At 29.6% G+C, this 18,209-nt stretch overlaps 4 protein-coding genes and 1 long non-coding RNA gene across 12 annotated transcripts in view; 3 read left to right on the forward strand and 2 right to left on the reverse strand.

Annotated features, from left to right (window-relative positions):
* LOC143198838 (uncharacterized) overlaps positions 1-11,059 on the forward strand; it is a 39,818-nt gene extending 28,759 nt beyond the window's left edge. For 3 of the 7 annotated variants that reach the window (XM_076408386.1, XM_076408390.1, XM_076408388.1), the window contains 13 exons: positions 5,599-5,767; positions 6,348-6,556; positions 7,305-7,461; positions 7,709-7,745; positions 8,029-8,144; positions 8,208-8,393; positions 8,457-8,641; positions 8,856-9,054; positions 9,110-9,410; positions 9,599-9,808; positions 9,940-10,066; positions 10,141-10,359; positions 10,413-11,059. In XM_076408386.1, coding sequence (XP_076264501.1) covers positions 5,653-5,767; positions 6,348-6,556; positions 7,305-7,461; positions 7,709-7,745; positions 8,029-8,144; positions 8,208-8,393; positions 8,457-8,641; positions 8,856-9,054; positions 9,110-9,410; positions 9,599-9,808; positions 9,940-10,066; positions 10,141-10,359; positions 10,413-10,547 — 2,196 coding nt within the window. In that variant the 5' untranslated portion in view covers positions 5,599-5,652 and the 3' untranslated portion in view covers positions 10,548-11,059. Of the gene's footprint in view, positions 1-2,272; positions 2,516-4,391; positions 4,646-5,598; positions 5,768-6,347; positions 6,557-7,304; positions 7,462-7,708; positions 7,746-8,028; positions 8,145-8,207; positions 8,394-8,456; positions 8,642-8,855; positions 9,055-9,109; positions 9,411-9,598; positions 9,809-9,939; positions 10,067-10,140; positions 10,360-10,412 lie in introns of those variants that run through there. The other 4 variants (XM_076408389.1, XM_076408387.1, XM_076408391.1 and 1 more) reach the window with 4 other exon arrangements.
* A 60-nt stretch (positions 11,060-11,119) lies between these two features.
* On the reverse strand, positions 11,120-11,825 carry LOC143198842 (small ribosomal subunit protein bS1m). The gene is made up of 3 exons (XM_076408399.1): positions 11,564-11,825; positions 11,383-11,504; positions 11,120-11,308 (listed from the first exon to the last, which is right to left on the reverse strand). The coding sequence occupies exons 1-3, from the start codon at positions 11,783-11,785 to the stop codon at positions 11,170-11,172; spliced, it is 483 nt and encodes a 160-aa protein (XP_076264514.1). The 5' UTR covers positions 11,786-11,825; the 3' UTR covers positions 11,120-11,169.
* Positions 11,826-11,870: 45 nt separating this feature from the next.
* LOC143198843 (uncharacterized) lies at positions 11,871-12,689 on the forward strand. Its single transcript, XM_076408400.1, has 3 exons — positions 11,871-12,175; positions 12,230-12,352; positions 12,402-12,689. Exons 1-3 carry the CDS (start codon positions 12,021-12,023, stop codon positions 12,580-12,582), a joined length of 459 nt encoding a protein of 152 aa, XP_076264515.1. The 5' UTR covers positions 11,871-12,020; the 3' UTR covers positions 12,583-12,689.
* Positions 12,690-12,770: 81 nt separating this feature from the next.
* Positions 12,771-13,153, forward strand: LOC143198844 (uncharacterized). Its single transcript, XR_013006308.1, has 3 exons — positions 12,771-12,905; positions 12,960-13,071; positions 13,129-13,153. It is a non-coding gene; the product is annotated as an uncharacterized LOC143198844 (long non-coding RNA).
* Positions 13,154-13,540: 387 nt separating this feature from the next.
* The window catches only part of LOC143198841 (zinc transporter ZIP1), a 42,552-nt gene continuing 37,883 nt past the window's right edge, over positions 13,541-18,209 (reverse strand). For both annotated transcript variants that reach the window (XM_076408396.1, XM_076408398.1), the window contains exons 4-5: positions 17,342-17,551; positions 13,541-14,084 (exon numbers count right to left, since the gene is read on the reverse strand). In XM_076408396.1, the coding sequence (XP_076264511.1) occupies positions 13,987-14,084; positions 17,342-17,551 (308 nt within the window). In that variant the 3' untranslated portion in view covers positions 13,541-13,986. The remainder of the gene's footprint in view (positions 14,085-17,341; positions 17,552-18,209) is intronic.

An 18,209-nucleotide genomic window follows, 5' to 3' on the forward strand; every position in this document is an offset into this window, starting at 1 on the left:
CGTATAAAAACTACTATAAAATAATGATCCAATTTTCATTAACAAACTATAATTTTATTAACCTATAAATAATTTATCAATAAACACATTAGACTATAAAAAATGTCATCACTTGCTTGTCATAAAATAATAGATGTAGTAAAGAAATCCGTCGTTTTTTTTGAATTAGGGCTTTATTTAATATACGTAGAATGGTCCGATTTTGTCCGATAGTTTGTTGGCACTTTAAAGGTGATTCCATTATGCCTTTCTTCTCTGGGACAGTCGGTTTTCACTAGCTTGTCTTTCTTTGGAACAGTTCGCCATGGACAAGAACAGGTTGTACTCACTTGGTGTCATGTCCGGACTATTCAGTGGATGCGTAAGAAGCTCCTTACTAAAATCCCCGAGCTTTATTTTAAATAAGAAACTAAAATTAAGGTTATAACAGGTTCTTTAACTCCATCTGTTATCAGCATATTTTAAACTAGCGACCCGCCCCGGCTTCGCACGGGTGCAATGCTGATACTAAATTAAATACACTACAGAAAAAATATGAACGTTGTATATAAAAACATAGCGGCCCGCTCCGACTTTGCACGGGCATAAAATATATATGCCTATGTCACTCAATGAAAACATGATTAAAATCGATCCAGTATTTTTGGTTCATTCATTACTGCCCTTGGCCTGCACGCATTAAATTTGGAGTAAAACAATTCCTCTTCCCCTATACTTACTATAAAGATTTCCTGCTATCTTTGGAATATCTAAATTCATACAATTTTTATTACATTACACATTTTTAAACGCAAATTTTAAATTTGTAATATCTCCGAAAATATTTGTTTAATTTACATGCTGTAAGGAACCATATTGATCTATATTAATTGCACACTGTATTTAAGGTACTTAATTCGATAAGGATTAATGCCGTATTGCTTAAAATAGCTTCGTAAATAAGCCATTTTCTCACGTAAAAAGTAAACAATAAAAATGGTTAATGTGGGTTATCCCTAAAAGATAAACATATACCATCGCGGACTTTTTTGTAGACCTTCTTATGGTGTACAATACTGTAGTACATTAATTTGATCTAACTCGTAGGGTTAGGCAGCGTTTTTGCTAATTGCTAAATAAGCCTAAAAAAATAGGTTAATTTACGACATCACGTTAGAAACCTCTAAAATTAGCAATGTTGCCTTAGTATATTATGCATGTATTATACATATAAACCTTCCTCTTGAATCACTCTATCTATTGAAAAAATCCGCATCAAAATCCGTTGCGTAGTTTTAAAGATTTAAGCGCACATAGGGATATAGGGACAGAAAAGGCGACTTTGTTTTATACTACGTAGTGATAAATCATTTTTATATTTAAATGCCACATCTATATTTTGCACTGACACTGACAACATTTTCGTACTCTTTGTGGCTATTTTATATTTCTAAATTCTAATTCCAGGAAATGGTGTTTGGTTCGAACATATACTTTCACCGCGGTGTGAGATCATCACATAGACATAGAACTACATCCTCAAGTCGTCGAAATAACTGTAATTTGTCGGTCCTTTTTTTTTCGCGGTTTATAACCCATAAACAATTTATCTCAAACGATAAATGCAAATATCATTTTTAATTCACTCGAATAATTTCATTTTAAATAAATGAATTGTCTTCCAAGCGTATCATTTTCTGTATAACGTTATTATAATAAATAGATAAATCGTTCTTCAGATTTCCCATAAATTCACTTCATCGGTTACTAGGTTAAAGTTTCAGGATTTCAATGGAAAGTAGTCTATTTTTAAAATTGGCCTATATAAATAATGGGGTCACACAGTCAATTACCAATCAAGGCAGCTATGACGTTCTTTATTTTGTTTTTTAGAGACAACAAACGGTTATTACGTATTCCTTGTTAATTCTAAATATTCTTAACGTCCGGACAAACAGAATAATGTTTTTAAAGTTTCAGAGTAATACTGTAAGTTTATACTGTAGTTTTTAAAACAAATATAAGGTAGGATCTGTCATTTTTATACGTACATATTAAGTCAGCTATGGGAAACCAATTAATTCGTATATTTAGATGAAGTTATTTTTAAAATAGTTCAGCAGAATAATAATCAACAAAATAATAATTCAATTTTATAGTGTCTAGGGGTCAGTTTTAATAGTGTCTCGCTGACGTTTTGATAATTATTTATTTTCATTAGCATCATTCTATGAAATTTTGTTAGTTTGTGTTTTGTGTTGAATTTGTTTGAACATTTAGTTTGTTACTGTAGCGACCTTGAGGCATGTCGAATTTTACATGGTGGAATAACGGTCTACAAAATACCCAGAAATATAATCCCAGATGTTGAACACGGGCGGGGTGCCAGCAGCGCCAACTAGAACCCGATAACGAATAGCTGGCAACCCCGAGACGTTTATCTGGGTTGTTATTGAAGGATATTTCCATTCATTCAGTACTCGACCATCGTTTGGTTTAGACGTGCCACCATCGACTGCCCAAGCCTCGTCTCCAGGTAAAACCACTGCCATCCGTTTTATAATAAATATTAAATAATATTTTACAATAAATAACGGTCACGTAATGTAAACACCACTGTTTCATTTCATTTTACCTCCATGCACCGAGCCATATCAGGTTACCCTAAATTACAAACAACCATACATTATAAGATAAAAACTCAAAAAAATCCTTGTGGAATATAATTCTTTGATTTCTAAGTGTTAATAAATAAAGGTTAAGTATTTATCACTATAAAGTATTCTCGTTTACTTTTTCCCAGCCATTCTTCCTTGGTTATCATTTCAAATGGATTGTTTTCATCGATTGTCACTCTTCTTTGGGCTGCAATCCATTAAAAAGCGCGCGATATATATGTTTTGTATGGTAAATATTTAGTTCAATGAACCAAATCATATGCTAAAGTATCAAAGACAGCTTTAACTGAGCATTAATATTGACAAATGCTGACATATCTGCAGAAAAATTAACATAACCTCGAAATTTGACAGCTGCTAACTTCGCCAATATCGCAAATTTAACTTGGTAGCGTCCAAATGTGGGCAAAATACATCTTGTGCGTTAATTAAAATGCAAATTACAGAATACTCTCTCGTATACATTCAAGATACGTACTTCAAACATAAAATATAGTATTTCAACTGTTTAAAATACAAATTAGAAAATACAGTCAGGTATTCTGTTAGGTAAATAGAATAGAAGTAATCCAGCTCAGCCTATTAAACACTATAAGAAGAATTTTCTTTTATAAATACTAGATTTTTAAATGTACTATGAGACAATCATTCTGTTACTGACGAATGAATAAAACCTGCTAAAGAAAACCAGATTTCTACGGATCCTAATGAGTACAAACCTTTGTTATATTGTACGAATTGTTTAACAACCTGACTAACTCTATTTTTCAGTCCATTTTTATGTCTGTGTGTGGACAGTGATCGTCCCTGTTCGCGAAAACAATAAAATCATCATCGTCTTCACTAGTACTGGCGCTCCCAGTCATTATTTCTTTTTTTTTGTAATTTGCCTTTAAAATTTTAAATTATTAACCCCTCATCTGTTGTGATGTTTTCTAGCAACCAATTCATTTTGTAGCTATAGTCCTAGAACGTATCAGACAGCGTTATATATATTTTTAACTGGAATAAAACGAGAAGGAAATATTGTCTGGTATTAAAACGAATTTACAAACTGCAATTGGCAATACATTATACATCTTGTTGGCGTAAGTTCACTGCTACTTTGTTTAAAGTTGCTTTATAATATTTACATTGACATATAACAACGGTGTCGATCAGTACCAACACAAAATCAAATGTTATAAACCGATTTGTTTACATGTGACCAACTTAGAAATCATCTCAGAAGACATCGGGTCATATACAGCCTGATTACTGGCGTGACTGGGATCATTTTCTTTTGTCGGATTTTGTACTCTTGCCTAGGATAATCACAAATATTAAACAATCACAAACATAAATTTACGACCATGCTCCAGCAGGATTCGAACCCGCGCCTATCTCAACAGTAGGAGGACCGTCCTGTCACCTTTGCCACTGTGCCAACAAAGCCGGCTTGATTAGATATATACATATTATAACAGATCCTGAACTATTAATATATATATATTAGACCATCCAAAAGAAAACATTTGCTCTAATCTGTTGCCTGTCGTAATTAATTTCTTAACGCAAAGTGCAATCAAGGTTGGCGGTCAAGGTTGTGACCATATTAGGTCGCTATATCGGCCCACGCTTTTTTTTCGTATTCTCTCCGTAAGAGACTCGTATCAACCTTAACCTAAAATTCGATTTAGGCTGGGGTATAGCGCTTCTCGCTATATCCCGTGCGGTTTCGGTTTCGAAGAAAACAGTTCTTGTCGATGATGTACGACGGATGGACGGGGTGTATGTGGAAACGCACGTCATAATGAAATAACTTCTGTTTTAGTTAAATCGGTCGGAACGGTCGTGGGCTTAAAGTGATTGGGAACGAGCCACAAGTAGTTGTAATCGGCGCAGTTTTTTCCGTAATTGCTTAAGACAATTTTTTTATTGTGATAGGTGTAGAAGGACAAAAGTAATTATTTTGTGAGCAGTTAACTCTTGGAATATGCGTAATTAGTGTAAGATAACTAAAAATCGTTATATCTATCGATAATTCACACCTATATCTACATCAAACAAAAAAATATTATTTATAGCCTATTATTTGTTGAATAATAATTAATAATATCTGCTCAAAGACAAAAGGCCAAACCGATAATAAGAAAATAAATAATGCTTTATTAAATTTAGTGAAATTATTATTTTATCATTAATGAGATCATTGAATTAGATCATTTTTAATTATTTTATTTATTGCAAATGTTATTTAATATATTTTTTCGAAATTATTTACAGTTATTGTTAAAATTACTGCAAAATTGCTAATTAATTCAACATGATACTGCATTTTAATTTAATTTAATTAGTACGCCAGTTGATTATTTTCCAATTTATATTTTAATATATTGAATCAACATATAAATTTAATAATTCTAATTTATTTTAAAATAATGTTAAATATTAATACAAACTTTCAATTAGGATATAATGCGTTACTATGCGTATTTTAGTTCAATTACATTTGACATATTTGACATCTGACAGTAGCAAAAAATAAATTAAATAATTGATATTTTCGTTTATAAATTATTGCTACAAATAACAAGCTAGAATTATTTTTAAACATCTGATACATATCAATAGGAATGAATTTAGAATAATGTGACTGTAAACATTTAATAATTTCACTCATTTATACCTCTCGGTTATTTTTCATGCATAAAACATGTATTTATTGAAAATATATTAAATGTGAACAGAAAACATCAGATTATTCCACTTATACCTATAATCTCCATAATATTTATTACCTGCCTATTATTAATCAATCCAATGAGATATTATCAAGCTCGCCTATTATGAACACTGAAAATACATGCCAAAAATCGATTATCTACACTTCAGATCAGATTTTCATAATTTTTTCCGCATCTTTAATTCATATCTAATAATAACTTTTTATTTATTTCAGGTCGCTCGTTTAGATTATAAGGTTAGTTAGTAAATAAGATTCGAATAGACAAATATGTCGACGATTGAAAGGAAAGAGTACCAGGAAACGAGAATCATGAGAAGTAGATCCCCGGTCAGAAATGTGAGGAGCTCGAATCAGAATCTGTCACAGTTTGATTCGAATTTAGGTAAGGTTACTAGGTGTAAACGCCGTTAAAAATGCCTATAGACATGTTTCAACTGTTTCGTTACTTAAAAATATTATTTAATTAAAAGATAAGTCACAAATAATAATAGTTACTATAGTTAATATTTTATAGAAAATTTCCATTCATTCAAAGTTATTTTCTAAATTACTAAATATTCTATATTTTATAACAGATCAACAGTTTACAATTTCTTGCCAACGATCAATAGCATTTTGAATTATTTCCACGAAGTGAAAATCACGGAATGTATACAATACAGATAAGTGTTATTAATTGGGTTCTTATTAAGCCAGGACATGAACTAAGACAATTCACCCATACAAGCCCAACAATGAATAAAGGATTAGATCTATTATGAAAATAATATTATTCATATATCATTTTGCATTCAACCAGCATAATTTTATGTCACGGACAATCCCAATCCGTTCAAGATGAATATAAATTCGTATCTAAGCCCCATTCATATCGAAAACTAGTTAAATCTGTCTAGTAATATTTAATTTAATTTAAAAAACAGTATATAAATTAAACGCTGATCTTTTTTTTTCAATTTTAGATCATTTATTGGAGGATCTGCAGAACACTGTTTCAAGACCTGGTAGTTCCTTAGCCCATAATAATACTTCCACTTACAAAGAAACTTCGAAATACATTACTAACAACACAGATGGTTACGGAAAAACAAACTCTCTAAACAGAGTTGCCAATATCAAGCCTTCCAATCCTGTAACTGAATATTCATCCGATGATGCGTATACATATACGGTAAGAAATTCTTATAAGATAATTAAGGTCAAGGATATTATACAATAGTAGTTATTGAAAAGGCAGTAACAAATCAAGTTTGGTTTTTCAACTCCTAATATATCACTTTATTCTAACTTTATTAAATGTATTTAATAAACTAGAGGTTTAGTTCTATAAATCAAAAGTGCTATTTAATTAAATCTTAAAATATAGACATAAATATATAAATCGAAGTATATTGATACTGCTATTACTCACGCTCAAATGGCAACAGTCCCTCCGTCAAGTATTACAATTTTCGGCGAACAAAACTTTTTTTGTGTATATATTGAAAAAACCTTTATTCAGACCGAAAACTCAAACCAAGAGCTATTTTAATATTGCCAGAGAATCCCCAGGAATGCAATCAAAATAAAGTATATTTATCGGATTTCTTAAAAACAGTTCGTTACATCTTCACTGAGAAATGCACGACTCATCTCGGTCGATCATGCAATTTTTATAATTCACATAAATGGGTTGACGATTTATTATAGGGTGTTTTACACTAACCGGCCTTGGATTTTAATTTCATCCAAATATGAATGGTTTCGTCTTGATGATACTGTTATTATTTATATGGTCATAAATTATTACTGTAAATTAAAAATCAACAACCTTCATGAAGAAATATTATTTAACTGCAATAAACAAATAAAGCTATTAACCTAAATACGTAAATATATATAAAATATGAAACATTATTTTACTTATTTTATCGTTTTAGTCTCCTGATGGAAGAGAAAAAGTCCAGACCTACAAGAAAGAAAAATATATGTACGGAAAAAATATAATTGAAAGAGACATCGAACCAGAAAGAACTCAACTAGACTCGCTTCTGGAAGACTTGCAACAAGCGAAAAAGTCGTCCTATACAGAAAAAGGTATTTTTCTATATCTGATTAAAATTTAATCCACTAGTCACAAAATAGAATTATCGTCTTAAGGAATTATCTTTAACATACTTCAATTATTATTAGATTATATTTTAATTATAAAATATGTTGCAATTTCCTATTAATAACGAAAAAAAGTTTCTCCGAAAACCCAACAAAAAGTATTGAAAATATTTTACTTATTTTTCGGATCTATAGTCTCCTATATTTTCAAATTAAAATGTTTGTTTTTCAGAATCCTACAATAGCATTGGCCCAGATCCAGGTTTTCAGTAAGTATCAAACATAATATACATATATTCGACGTATTTGCTCCCAATGGCGTCTCTTGTCCATTGTTTATATTGTCTTGGTGTATTTATAAATAAATAAAGCTCTGCCGGGATATCATTAAAGCTATATTTAACTTATGAGAGATGATTTCACGGTCATTTTTACAATGCAGTATTTGATATGAAATATAGGTTCATTAATCTATGAATTATAGATTAAACTAATATTTATAGCTCCTACTTTATGATTATTGATCAAAGAATAATTCACCACCTTTTTAAGGACCAAGACTATAAACAGAGAGCTACACTATGGGGACACTCCCCCTTCTGCAAGAACTAGAACAATCGAACGACACGAAGAAAAAAGTTATAAAAAGGATGGATATTCAAGTGAAGGTAAAATTGAATGAATCGATTGAGAATGATATGAAAATATTTATATAAAAATAAACATTTAAGGAACATATGGCGATTTAAGACCACTACGTACCATATCACCCTCACCATCGTCTAGAACATCTACTTTATCAAAGCAAACCAAATTAACAAACGTTCAGGAATATCCAGTCCGAGTTCTAGACACTCCTGTTCCTGACATTGATCCTGAGGTATTAGCTCACTTGGATCCTAGTTTGCATCCACCAGGTAATGCGTTTCTCTGTAGCATGAACGCTATGTTATAACAATAGACTACATAATTTTATATAGGCAATACCAAAGTAACTACAACTATCAAAACATATACTTATGAGATACCTGGATCAGGACCTTATCCTACTCAAGTCAAAGAAGACACAAGCATTAATGAACAATATTTGGACAAGTCAGAAAAATACCTGTATTCACCGAATAATACTATTACAACTCCAAGCAAGAGTTTTGTATACAACAAGGTATTTTACCTGTATATTTACCTTATATATGGGCATGATATATAATAAGACTTGTAGTTGATTTAATTTTGATTAAAAATATTTTGCTATTGTTCACCTAAATATTCATCATCGTTATAAAAGTCTCTTATCTATTGCAACTTGGAGCTAGACTTACTATATACCTACCTCAATATTAATATTGAAGTTAACTTAATACTATTTCATATATCAGATTGAAAACCAAGAAAACGTGTATCAGAAATCAGAACCTCCACATGTAGGACAGTCATATCAAGAAATCGTCCAAGATGATGTTTCTTACTATCCACCTTACCAGAAACCCACACCACCTGGAGGGTATACTACAGTAAAGGAAACCATTACTACTAGAAATTATCAGCCAGGCTATCAACCAGAATACAATCCACCAGGTCTATACTGTTTATAAGTAATTTATAATCATACTGAACTACTACAAAATTATAGGCCCAAATCAAACTTATGTCTACAATGAATCTACAACTACAAAGAATATCCAAAATGAATACCCACAACCTAGACCAGAAACAAGAGAGTATATTATTAACAAGGAAACAAATATAATAAACAAAAATCAACCAGTATATCCCCCGCAAGAAACAACAAGAGAATATGTCATCAATAAGGAAACAAATATAATAAATAAAAATCAGCCGGTATATCCACCCCCAGAAACAACCAGAGAATATGTCATCAATAAGGAAACAAATATAATTAATAGGAACCAACCTCCAATGTCAGAAAGAGGGTATGTACTATCATAAGGCTGTACAGTTTAAATAAAGTTTTTTTAAATAATAATTTTAAATATTTAAAATAATTTTATCCGAAAGAAACTTTAGTAATATTATTATATATTCAAATTAAATGCATCTAACTCTGAAATAATGTAACAGTAACACACAACTCATTCAAATCCAAAAATAATAATTTTAGGTACCCTGTATATAATCCACCACCGCCTGCTAAAAATACTTACATAATAAAAGAAACTCACACAACTAATTATCAAAATGGCTATCCACCAAACAGGCAACAGTCCCCACCCAGAGATGTAGAAACATTTCCACCACAGGTTGTAAGAAAACCCCAAGAGCCCATTAATATCCACTACAGTTACAAGTCCACCAATACAACTGAAAATAGGTAAATAAAGAATTTTGAATAATTAAATTGGAAAATTAGATATATTCTGTATTTTATCACATTTAAATTCAGTTATTCTATATTAAATGTTTTTTTCAATAGCTTTTATTTATGTGATAATAATTGATTAGATATAAAGGAGGTTATCCCGAAAATCCAGAAACACAAACATTATTGCCCCGGAGATTCCCAACTGATGAAGAGCCAGATGGAACTCCAAAACGTGTTGAAGAACTTATGGCTACAATAGGCAATGAGGTAAAATATAATTATATTGTATTACATAACAAGTACTACTATTTCTTATATATTCTATAAAATGTTATCTTTAGCCACCAAATAGTCCACTAAATGCAGGTTATAATGCTCATGAAAAGGAAATTGCTCATAAAAAAGTAGTCGAGAGTTTAAAACAACAAAATGCAGACATAGATGATCTCCAGAAGAAGGAGCCTCCAACAAAAAATGTTACTGGACCTCCAGTATATTATCCACCAGGTCATGAGATGTTTGCTAAGAAAGAAGAAGGAGGAGGGGCTTGGAGAGCACAAGTATGTATCGATATATTGTTACTAAATAAGTTACTGATTATGTTATTTTATAGGGAGAATATGCCAGAGGTTCTGGTAAATACATGTACGAGGCTGAAAGCAGTTCAAAAACAAAAACTAAAAAAGGAATGGCTGTAGTACCAGTATGCTTACCTTTATGTTGTGGTCTTCCATGTACTCTTTTATAAAAACCTGTTCTATATACCGACAATTTTCTATATGCTTTATATTTTTTAAGAGTGCCTTTTCTGCAATTTCTTTTGTGTATTCATGTCTATTAGATTAGGGAATTCTCAAAGTGCCTTGTAATCAAAATAATTTTTATTAGTTTTAATTACAATCAAAATATATTTAATTTCTTTTCTGTGCCTTAATCGATCTGATTTACTTGTAAAAAGAATAATATAAATACATATAATGTGAGTGTGTAAAAAATGTAAGTTAGTCCAGTTTTCGTTTGTATATAATAAATTTCTTTTTGGTAAAAGAAGCTTTAAATAATTTTGTATTTTAGTTAGTTTATTTGTTAATATTTTTCTTTAGCAGCTCCAAATATGACATTAATCTTGATATTTTAATTGATGACATAGAAAATAATTTTAATTCTTTAAGGTATAACTATAAACTAATATCTTGCCTTTGTAAAAATAACTGCTTAATGTAAAGACAAATATATTTAAATAAATATTATAAATCTGAAGTTACTGTGACACTTTCTATTATAAAATATTTGAGTTTGAGAAGTAAAATAGATAAACACTTTGTGGAAACAAAAAAATGTTTATTTATATAACAATAGAACTAAACAACTTATTTTCTCTCTTGTACCAAACCTAACAAAGTACAATCTGCTTCTAATAAAGTTAATTCTTTTTCATAACCTAGGAATTTTGAACATATTTCTAATTCATGAATCCTGAGTCTAACTTTACTACCTCTTTTATATTCTCTAAAAAGTAGTATAATATATTGAAGTTTTGCTTTAGATACCTTTCAGTAAGATTAGAAATTATGTTTACTTACTGAGAATTTTTTTGAGGCCTTGTACACACACAGTGAAATTTCCATCCAAAATCTATATAAAGATCATCTCCTACTACATGAAATATTCTTCCTATTACAACTTTACCCTCTGGATCTCCCATCTACAAACATAATAAACCATGTTATGATTTAAATGAAACGAATGAAAATAAGGTATTACATCAATAAATTTAGAATTTTTCAATAAGCTTGAGAATGTTTTTGGTTCTTCATTCTGAGGTTTATTGAGTTTTTCAAACTTCTTGTACGATTCTGCAAAACCACCGGCATTTGTTTCACTTGTTTCTACATTATTATCTACTGACAAAAGTCGTTTACAACAATTTGTTTTTACATTAATTCGCCTTAAACCCAATATTTTATTTAAGGAAAACCTAAACATTTTAATAACCTAGCTACAAAATAACTTAACCTCAAAAAATCTTCCTCCATATGTGATATCAGTCTTTATTACATAAAGAAGAAAACAGTGATACCATATTATAAAATTTTTATAATCGGGCCAGTACTGATATTAAGAAATTAAGATTAGTTTAGTGTCATTTGGATTAGGTATTTTAAAAGTTATTTTTAGGAAAACTAAATTTTCACGTGTTTAATTATTAAAAATACAAATCATGTCATCTCCTAAGTCTTGCCCATCCATTTGTGGTAAACTAGGGCTTAAACCTCTTACATCACAAAATTTACTTTTTTATTATGCACCGGCACAAGGAGTTCTCAGTTATACAGCTCTTTCAGTAAATGTAATGAATCCTTCATTGGTTTTAAGGTATTATTCAACATATATTTTAATAAACATCATAATTTTTATTTGCTAATATAGGATATTTCCAAAGAGGGATATAACGAACATACTGCTTTTCAATACACTCGTAGGATCAGGGCTATACTTATACAATAGACCCCATTTAGCTGATGTATCCCGCAAAGAGAAAATTTTATATAGGTAATATGATATATAGTCTTATTAATAGCACTAAATGTTTAATTTACAGTTCATTTGGAGCTGTAACATTTTCTTTGGGTTCTGTTTTAATCTGGGCGATAATAAGAAGTGTGGTTCCAGAAAATGTTGCTCTTTGCACTGCATTTGGAGTAGGTTCTGGTCTGGCTTTAATTAAAGTTGGCAAAAGTTATTTAGAAGTTGTTGATAATTTGGCACCCAAAAAATCTTAAATTATTATGTCTTAATAAAGTCTGATATTTTGTTATAAAATACATAAGAAACCTTGTAGTAAACTGCAATGTATGTACAATAAAGTTAGTAGCTTTTTATTTATAAATATTTGGCTTTTATTTTCATGTGGAAAGAATGACATTTTGACATTAACAAAACATAACAAAATGGGTTAAAGTACAATGCCAGACCAAGAAACACAATATGAGCAGCCAGAATGGGATCAGTTTGTTCAAACATTTTGCCAAGTTGCTAGTCTCCAGGGTCGGTTAGCGTATTGTCTGATGTCAGTACATGCAGTCAACCCAGCTATACTTCAAATGTAAATATTAAAAAGATTATATCAGTATTTACTTATGTCACTTCAGTTTTACAGATTATGATATTTATAATATCTTATTTTGGAATATGATATATGGTATTACAGTAATGATAACTGCACGTCCAGCTCTAAGACCTCTAATGCCTCTCCATCGGCTTACGTTTGGGTATTATGAAAAACTAAATGATGTTGATGTAATTGAATGCATTAAGTATTTTTTTAGAATACTGGCTTCTTTATCTTTCAATCATTCTACTTTGTTATGGTACAGATGGCTCAGCCATAGATTTGAAAATAATATCATGTTATTAACTTTCTTGGGATATTTAAGCGGCAGAATTATGATAGTTCACCTTTTGGCATTTTTGTACCACATTGACACCAGGTGCAATGACACATTAAGACCAAGGAGAGATCCCGCATTTGAGAGCATGTATATGTAGATTACAAAGAGAATAAAGATACATAACTACCAAATTAATTAAGGATAATTTTTAAATAAGTTAGTATTAAAGGGAATATTTAATTATCAATATTTAAAACTTATACTTACCTTAATTTAAAGTTTTGTTAATTATATTTACAGCAGATATATTAATTATTTTTTACAGTAAATCTTAAATAAAACCAATACATTCTACAAAAAAATAATTTATTATCGACAGTGTATAAAAATTAATGTTTTATAAAATAATTCAAAAACATATAGGAACAAAATACTATTGAATAAGTATTTTTCTATATAAAAAATTTAATTGTATTTATCATGCTTGGTCTAAAATATATTCTACACTAACCTGAAATGATATATGTGTATACTTAAACTTACTAACGTACAGGAAATATATCACATCTTATACATTTAAAATATTTTAGAGTTGAAATCAACTAAATAAAATAAATTTTGAAAACAAGTGATTGTATGGCACAAGAGTATGGTTTGTTTATTTATACGTATATATTTATATGTATGGTATGTGATCTTGTGGCATATAAATTAGAATACAAAATAATAACATTTACTCAATTTAAATACTCATCGGTTGAGTAACCATTTAGTTCACATATACATCATAGTTTTTCACCGATGCAGATGTCCCGAATGAGCTTCGTGATCATGCAGATCGGATTCATGATTGTGATCACCATGGCTGTGCCCGTGACTATGTTCATGGCCAGCTGCAACAAAAATTATACGTTAATTAAATGTGATAATAATGAAATTAATACTTCAAAATATCATCCTAAAAATACGATCTATAGGTAAAACAAATTTTAGGTCCATTAGTATTTTTAGTAAAACTTTTAAAAGTACAAGGCCAGTAAAGTTGATATCACATTTTTGGAAAAAAATAATTCGATGATGTTTCTTACTGAATTATATTTGTTATTTTTAGTTAACTTATACAAATAAATAAATGACTTGACAATGTGTTGGATCACTACCAAATGCAAAGCTGCATTTAATTTATTGTGAATATAGATGATAAAGAATTATTCAGTCAGGAATAATGGATTTGCAGTTTTTTAATTTAGCAATTAAATAATACTTCATGGTGTCCTTGATTATAAAACATGTTACAACAAAAATATTCTTTGATATTTCTTAATTTTTACAATAAATGTGACATTAAAGTAGGTTGAAATTGCTAAATATTTATTATAAAATAATGATTTTAATAAATAAATAAATAAATGCAATTTAAAATATACTATAACGGATTTTTTTAAACCAGAATGAAATATTACACCAATAACTAAATTATATGTCAATTTGTTTTTATGGTGGGTATCCATAACAGTAACAGGAAAAATAAATTCTTCCAGAAAGTAATTTATTATATGAGTAGTTTTGAATCATGCTTGACATTTCATGGTGAATACGTATCCTCACATGCAAATGCATCTATTTAACATTAAAACATATTTAAAAAGATTCCCAATTGATTTAAAGATAAAAAGTCATAAGGAAGTAACAGTATTTTATCATTGCGGATATGTTATATATGAAAAATAATGTATATAGTTTAACAGGAAGCATTTTTTCTTCAATCTCTATTAATACTATATTTATGAATATGTATTTAAATGTTCCTTTATGCTAAAAGTATTTCTAAAATTATTCTCAACATTGTATAATCTTTATGACATAACAAATGAAGGAGCTGATATTCCTTATAGAGTTGATTGGGTGTTTTATAACATTAATCAAATAACAAAAAAGCTCTGTTTCACGAAAAGAACTACCGGACATTACACAATGAAAAATATCCATACAATGGAATTCGTCTTTATGTAAAGTAAGAATCGAAGGACAATAACCACTTTTTCCGCACTGACATTTATTTTGTGAAGTGTGGGTTACATTGTCATTTTTGTTTACAATATGTATTTTTTTCACGGTAATTTGATACGTAATAATTATGTGGTTATATTTGTCTTCATTAAAACTAAACATTTGTTGTTTTTGTGTATGTTATTATGAATTGGAAAAATCATTATACTAGATCACGTGTATTTTAAATTGAATAATTCCGATTATATATTTTAATGATATATAATAGAATATTATTATTTTATATAATGGAGATATTTTCTAGTGAAGTAAAAGATATATGAAAATTGCCAAGCAACAAAAAAAACTTGCAAAAATATTTTAAAACAAAAACGCAAAGGACTTTTTTATGTTGCCAAATTGATTTTGTTTTCTTGAAACTGATCCCCAATAATTATTTAATTTATATATATCATTATTACAATATTTTATCCTTTAAGTTATATCTATTTACATGTCTTATTTTTTAGCTGATTATAATTAAAGTACTTTTGTTTTAATCTGCTTTTATTGATATTTTACGAAATATATGAAAAACTTACGAGATGGCATTCTATACGATAGAATTTCAAAATCGCCACAACATAACCTGTTGGTAATATAAAAATGAAAACAAGTGAATGTAATGGATAAATAATACATTCGCTTGCCTTGAACTTACATCAAAAATGTGCTTGTGCAAGATTTATAATTATTGAAATACGAGGTTTACAAATTACCCAATTAGGAAATTATTGAGTATGAGAAGTATTTGCCGCTATTAAATATGCATTAGGAAATATCAGGCTCTCGGAGGATATAGTGTAACGTTACAAATATCTACAAACATTATTTTATGTTACGCGTTGACTAGCTATTTTTTAGCATTATATTGCTACTGTTTAGTAAATTATTTATATTTTCTCGAAGAATAAGTTACGTTTTGACATTTTTGTGTCGCTGTTAAGTATATAACCGAAGTAGAAGTCACCAAAATAATGTAATAAACAAATATGTAATGAACCACATCTTGAAATTTGGTAAAAAACATTTGGTGTTATGTTAAAAAATGTCTTAACTTAACAAAAGTAGTGTAAATTTCAGGGAAAACAATACCCTAAGAAAGTTCTAAAACATACAGTAAGTAAAGAGAAGTTTAATTGTAAGCCTGAAATCATTTAATGAAGCAAAAAATTGTTCTGCACTTAAAAAAGGATCTGGTAATTAATATACGATATATCATTATAAAATAATTATTCAGACTATGGTGTTTTTACACTGAACAATACTCAGCGGGCTTTGAAACATCTAACCTGTTTTCAGATGTTTTGATACCTGTCAAAATTGATTATAAAAGTATGACGGGTAATCGCCAGTCTAATAAACATGATTTATTACATACCTTTTCAAGATCCGGGAAATATTTTACGGTAATTTAAAATAATAATGCGGATAATGAGGAAAAAACACGTTTTCTAATAATCCGGTAATTAAAAACGTTGTTTGCGGCTGTAATCATTTGACCAGCGACCAACGAAGCATTACCCTACTTTCTATTGTGGCCGTTTTTATATTTGTTGTCCCCGAAAAAACGCTTACAGAATGAAACAATTGGTTCGAGAAATTTGACAAAAACACATCCCGGTTTCAATATATCCCTTCGAGATAAAATAAGATAAAGTCCCTCAGCTTTTCTCTCCGAAATAAAAATCCAATTTTTTTCCATTCCTTTGAAAATTTTAAAATCGCAACGAAATTCTTTAATCGATTTCTTATATTTTATATAAAGCCGGTCCAATAAAACCACCCACTCACGTGTCAACACATTGCAATGTTGCCGCAATGTCAGTTCAGTCTGTCTCTAACAATCATTTTAAAAATAGTAATGTAAACAATTCTTATTCTTAATATAAAAACCCGTCAAAATGTATTCATTATCTTTATGGTTAAATAAAAGGACAACACAAAATACTTTAGAGTAACCAAAGACCTTTTACATTATAATAAAGTGAATAATACTCCAATTTATTATGACCTCTTTTAAATGATGATTTCGATGGTTTGATTGTGTTTATCGAGGTCCGCAAAATCATTAATCTATTCGTAAACGTGTGGTACTTACTCAAAGCCTGTAAACCGAACATGACGAAAAAGCCGGCTAATATTGCGAGAAGTTGGTAGATGCCGCTGTGACGGTTATCTCGTTCTCTCGCTAACACTTCAAAGAACACGACGTACAACAATGTACCAGCCGCCATTCCTTGCAAAACAATACAGGTGATGTCTTGTTCGTTGCTTTCTAGATTGCTAAGTATGATTCCAATTCCTATACCTGTGGAAAAAAATTATTATTAGTACGTTTATGAGATTTGATTAATCCAATTAATATTATATGATTAATATTTTATCTGCCTTAACATTAATTGTTTTAATTAGTGGATTAAATGGATATTAAACAAATAATTTTTTTAATTAATTACATCTTTTAGGTTAAGCTGAGAATCTCTTCCGCCTAACCTGTACAGGTGCTTGACTTTGAATCTAATATGCTCTGATTTTTTATCTAATATGATGTTTCCAATTTAACCTAACATCGAGATGTGTTCAGATGTATTTAGCTGATTGTGCTTGAGGAATCGGGCATCCGTCAAGTGATATAATTAGGTTTTTGTCTTTTTGCTGAAATGCAAAAATAGCATGGATAGATTTAGAGCTATTAAGCTGTATTTTGCAGTCTCTAAGCCATTTGTAGATCTTGTTGACTGTTACTTGTACTTTTTCTACAGCGTTAGACATATAGTCTATTCAAAGTAGCAGTGAACTCAAGTCATCTCAATTTAAAACGTAACAATGTTGCAGAATTTAACTTTGACTTTTAGTTTATTTTAGCTTTTATATATTACAGTATTCTAATACAAATAAAACAGTATAATTTATTTTAACATTATAGTTTAATGTTTCATTGCCATTTTGAATAATCAAAACAAGGT

Source organism: Rhynchophorus ferrugineus, unplaced genomic scaffold (assembly GCF_030347505.1).
Source record: "Rhynchophorus ferrugineus isolate W39M unplaced genomic scaffold, kcgeb_rfMv2 rfM6, whole genome shotgun sequence".
Classification (NCBI taxonomy): Eukaryota; Metazoa; Arthropoda; class Insecta; order Coleoptera; family Curculionidae; genus Rhynchophorus; species Rhynchophorus ferrugineus.

Bases quoted from the DNA above. Each gene is read 5' to 3' on its own strand.
- LOC143198842 (XM_076408399.1), bottom strand. From the start codon at position 11,785: ATGTTTAGGTTTTCCTTAAATAAAATATTGGGTTTAAGGCGAATTAAT. The intron at 11,505-11,563 runs GTAATACCTTAT...TTATGTTTGTAG, and splicing joins AAAATTCTAAATTTATTGAT to ATGGGAGATCCAGAGGGTAA. The intron at 11,309-11,382 runs GTAAGTAAACAT...ACTACTTTTTAG, and splicing joins AGGCCTCAAAAAAATTCTCA to AGAATATAAAAGAGGTAGTA.
- LOC143198843 (XM_076408400.1), top strand. From the start codon at position 12,021: ATGTCATCTCCTAAGTCTTGCCCATCCATTTGTGGTAAACTAGGGCTT. The intron at 12,176-12,229 runs GTATTATTCAAC...TTGCTAATATAG, and splicing joins AATCCTTCATTGGTTTTAAG to GATATTTCCAAAGAGGGATA. The intron at 12,353-12,401 runs GTAATATGATAT...TTTAATTTACAG, and splicing joins AAAGAGAAAATTTTATATAG to TTCATTTGGAGCTGTAACAT.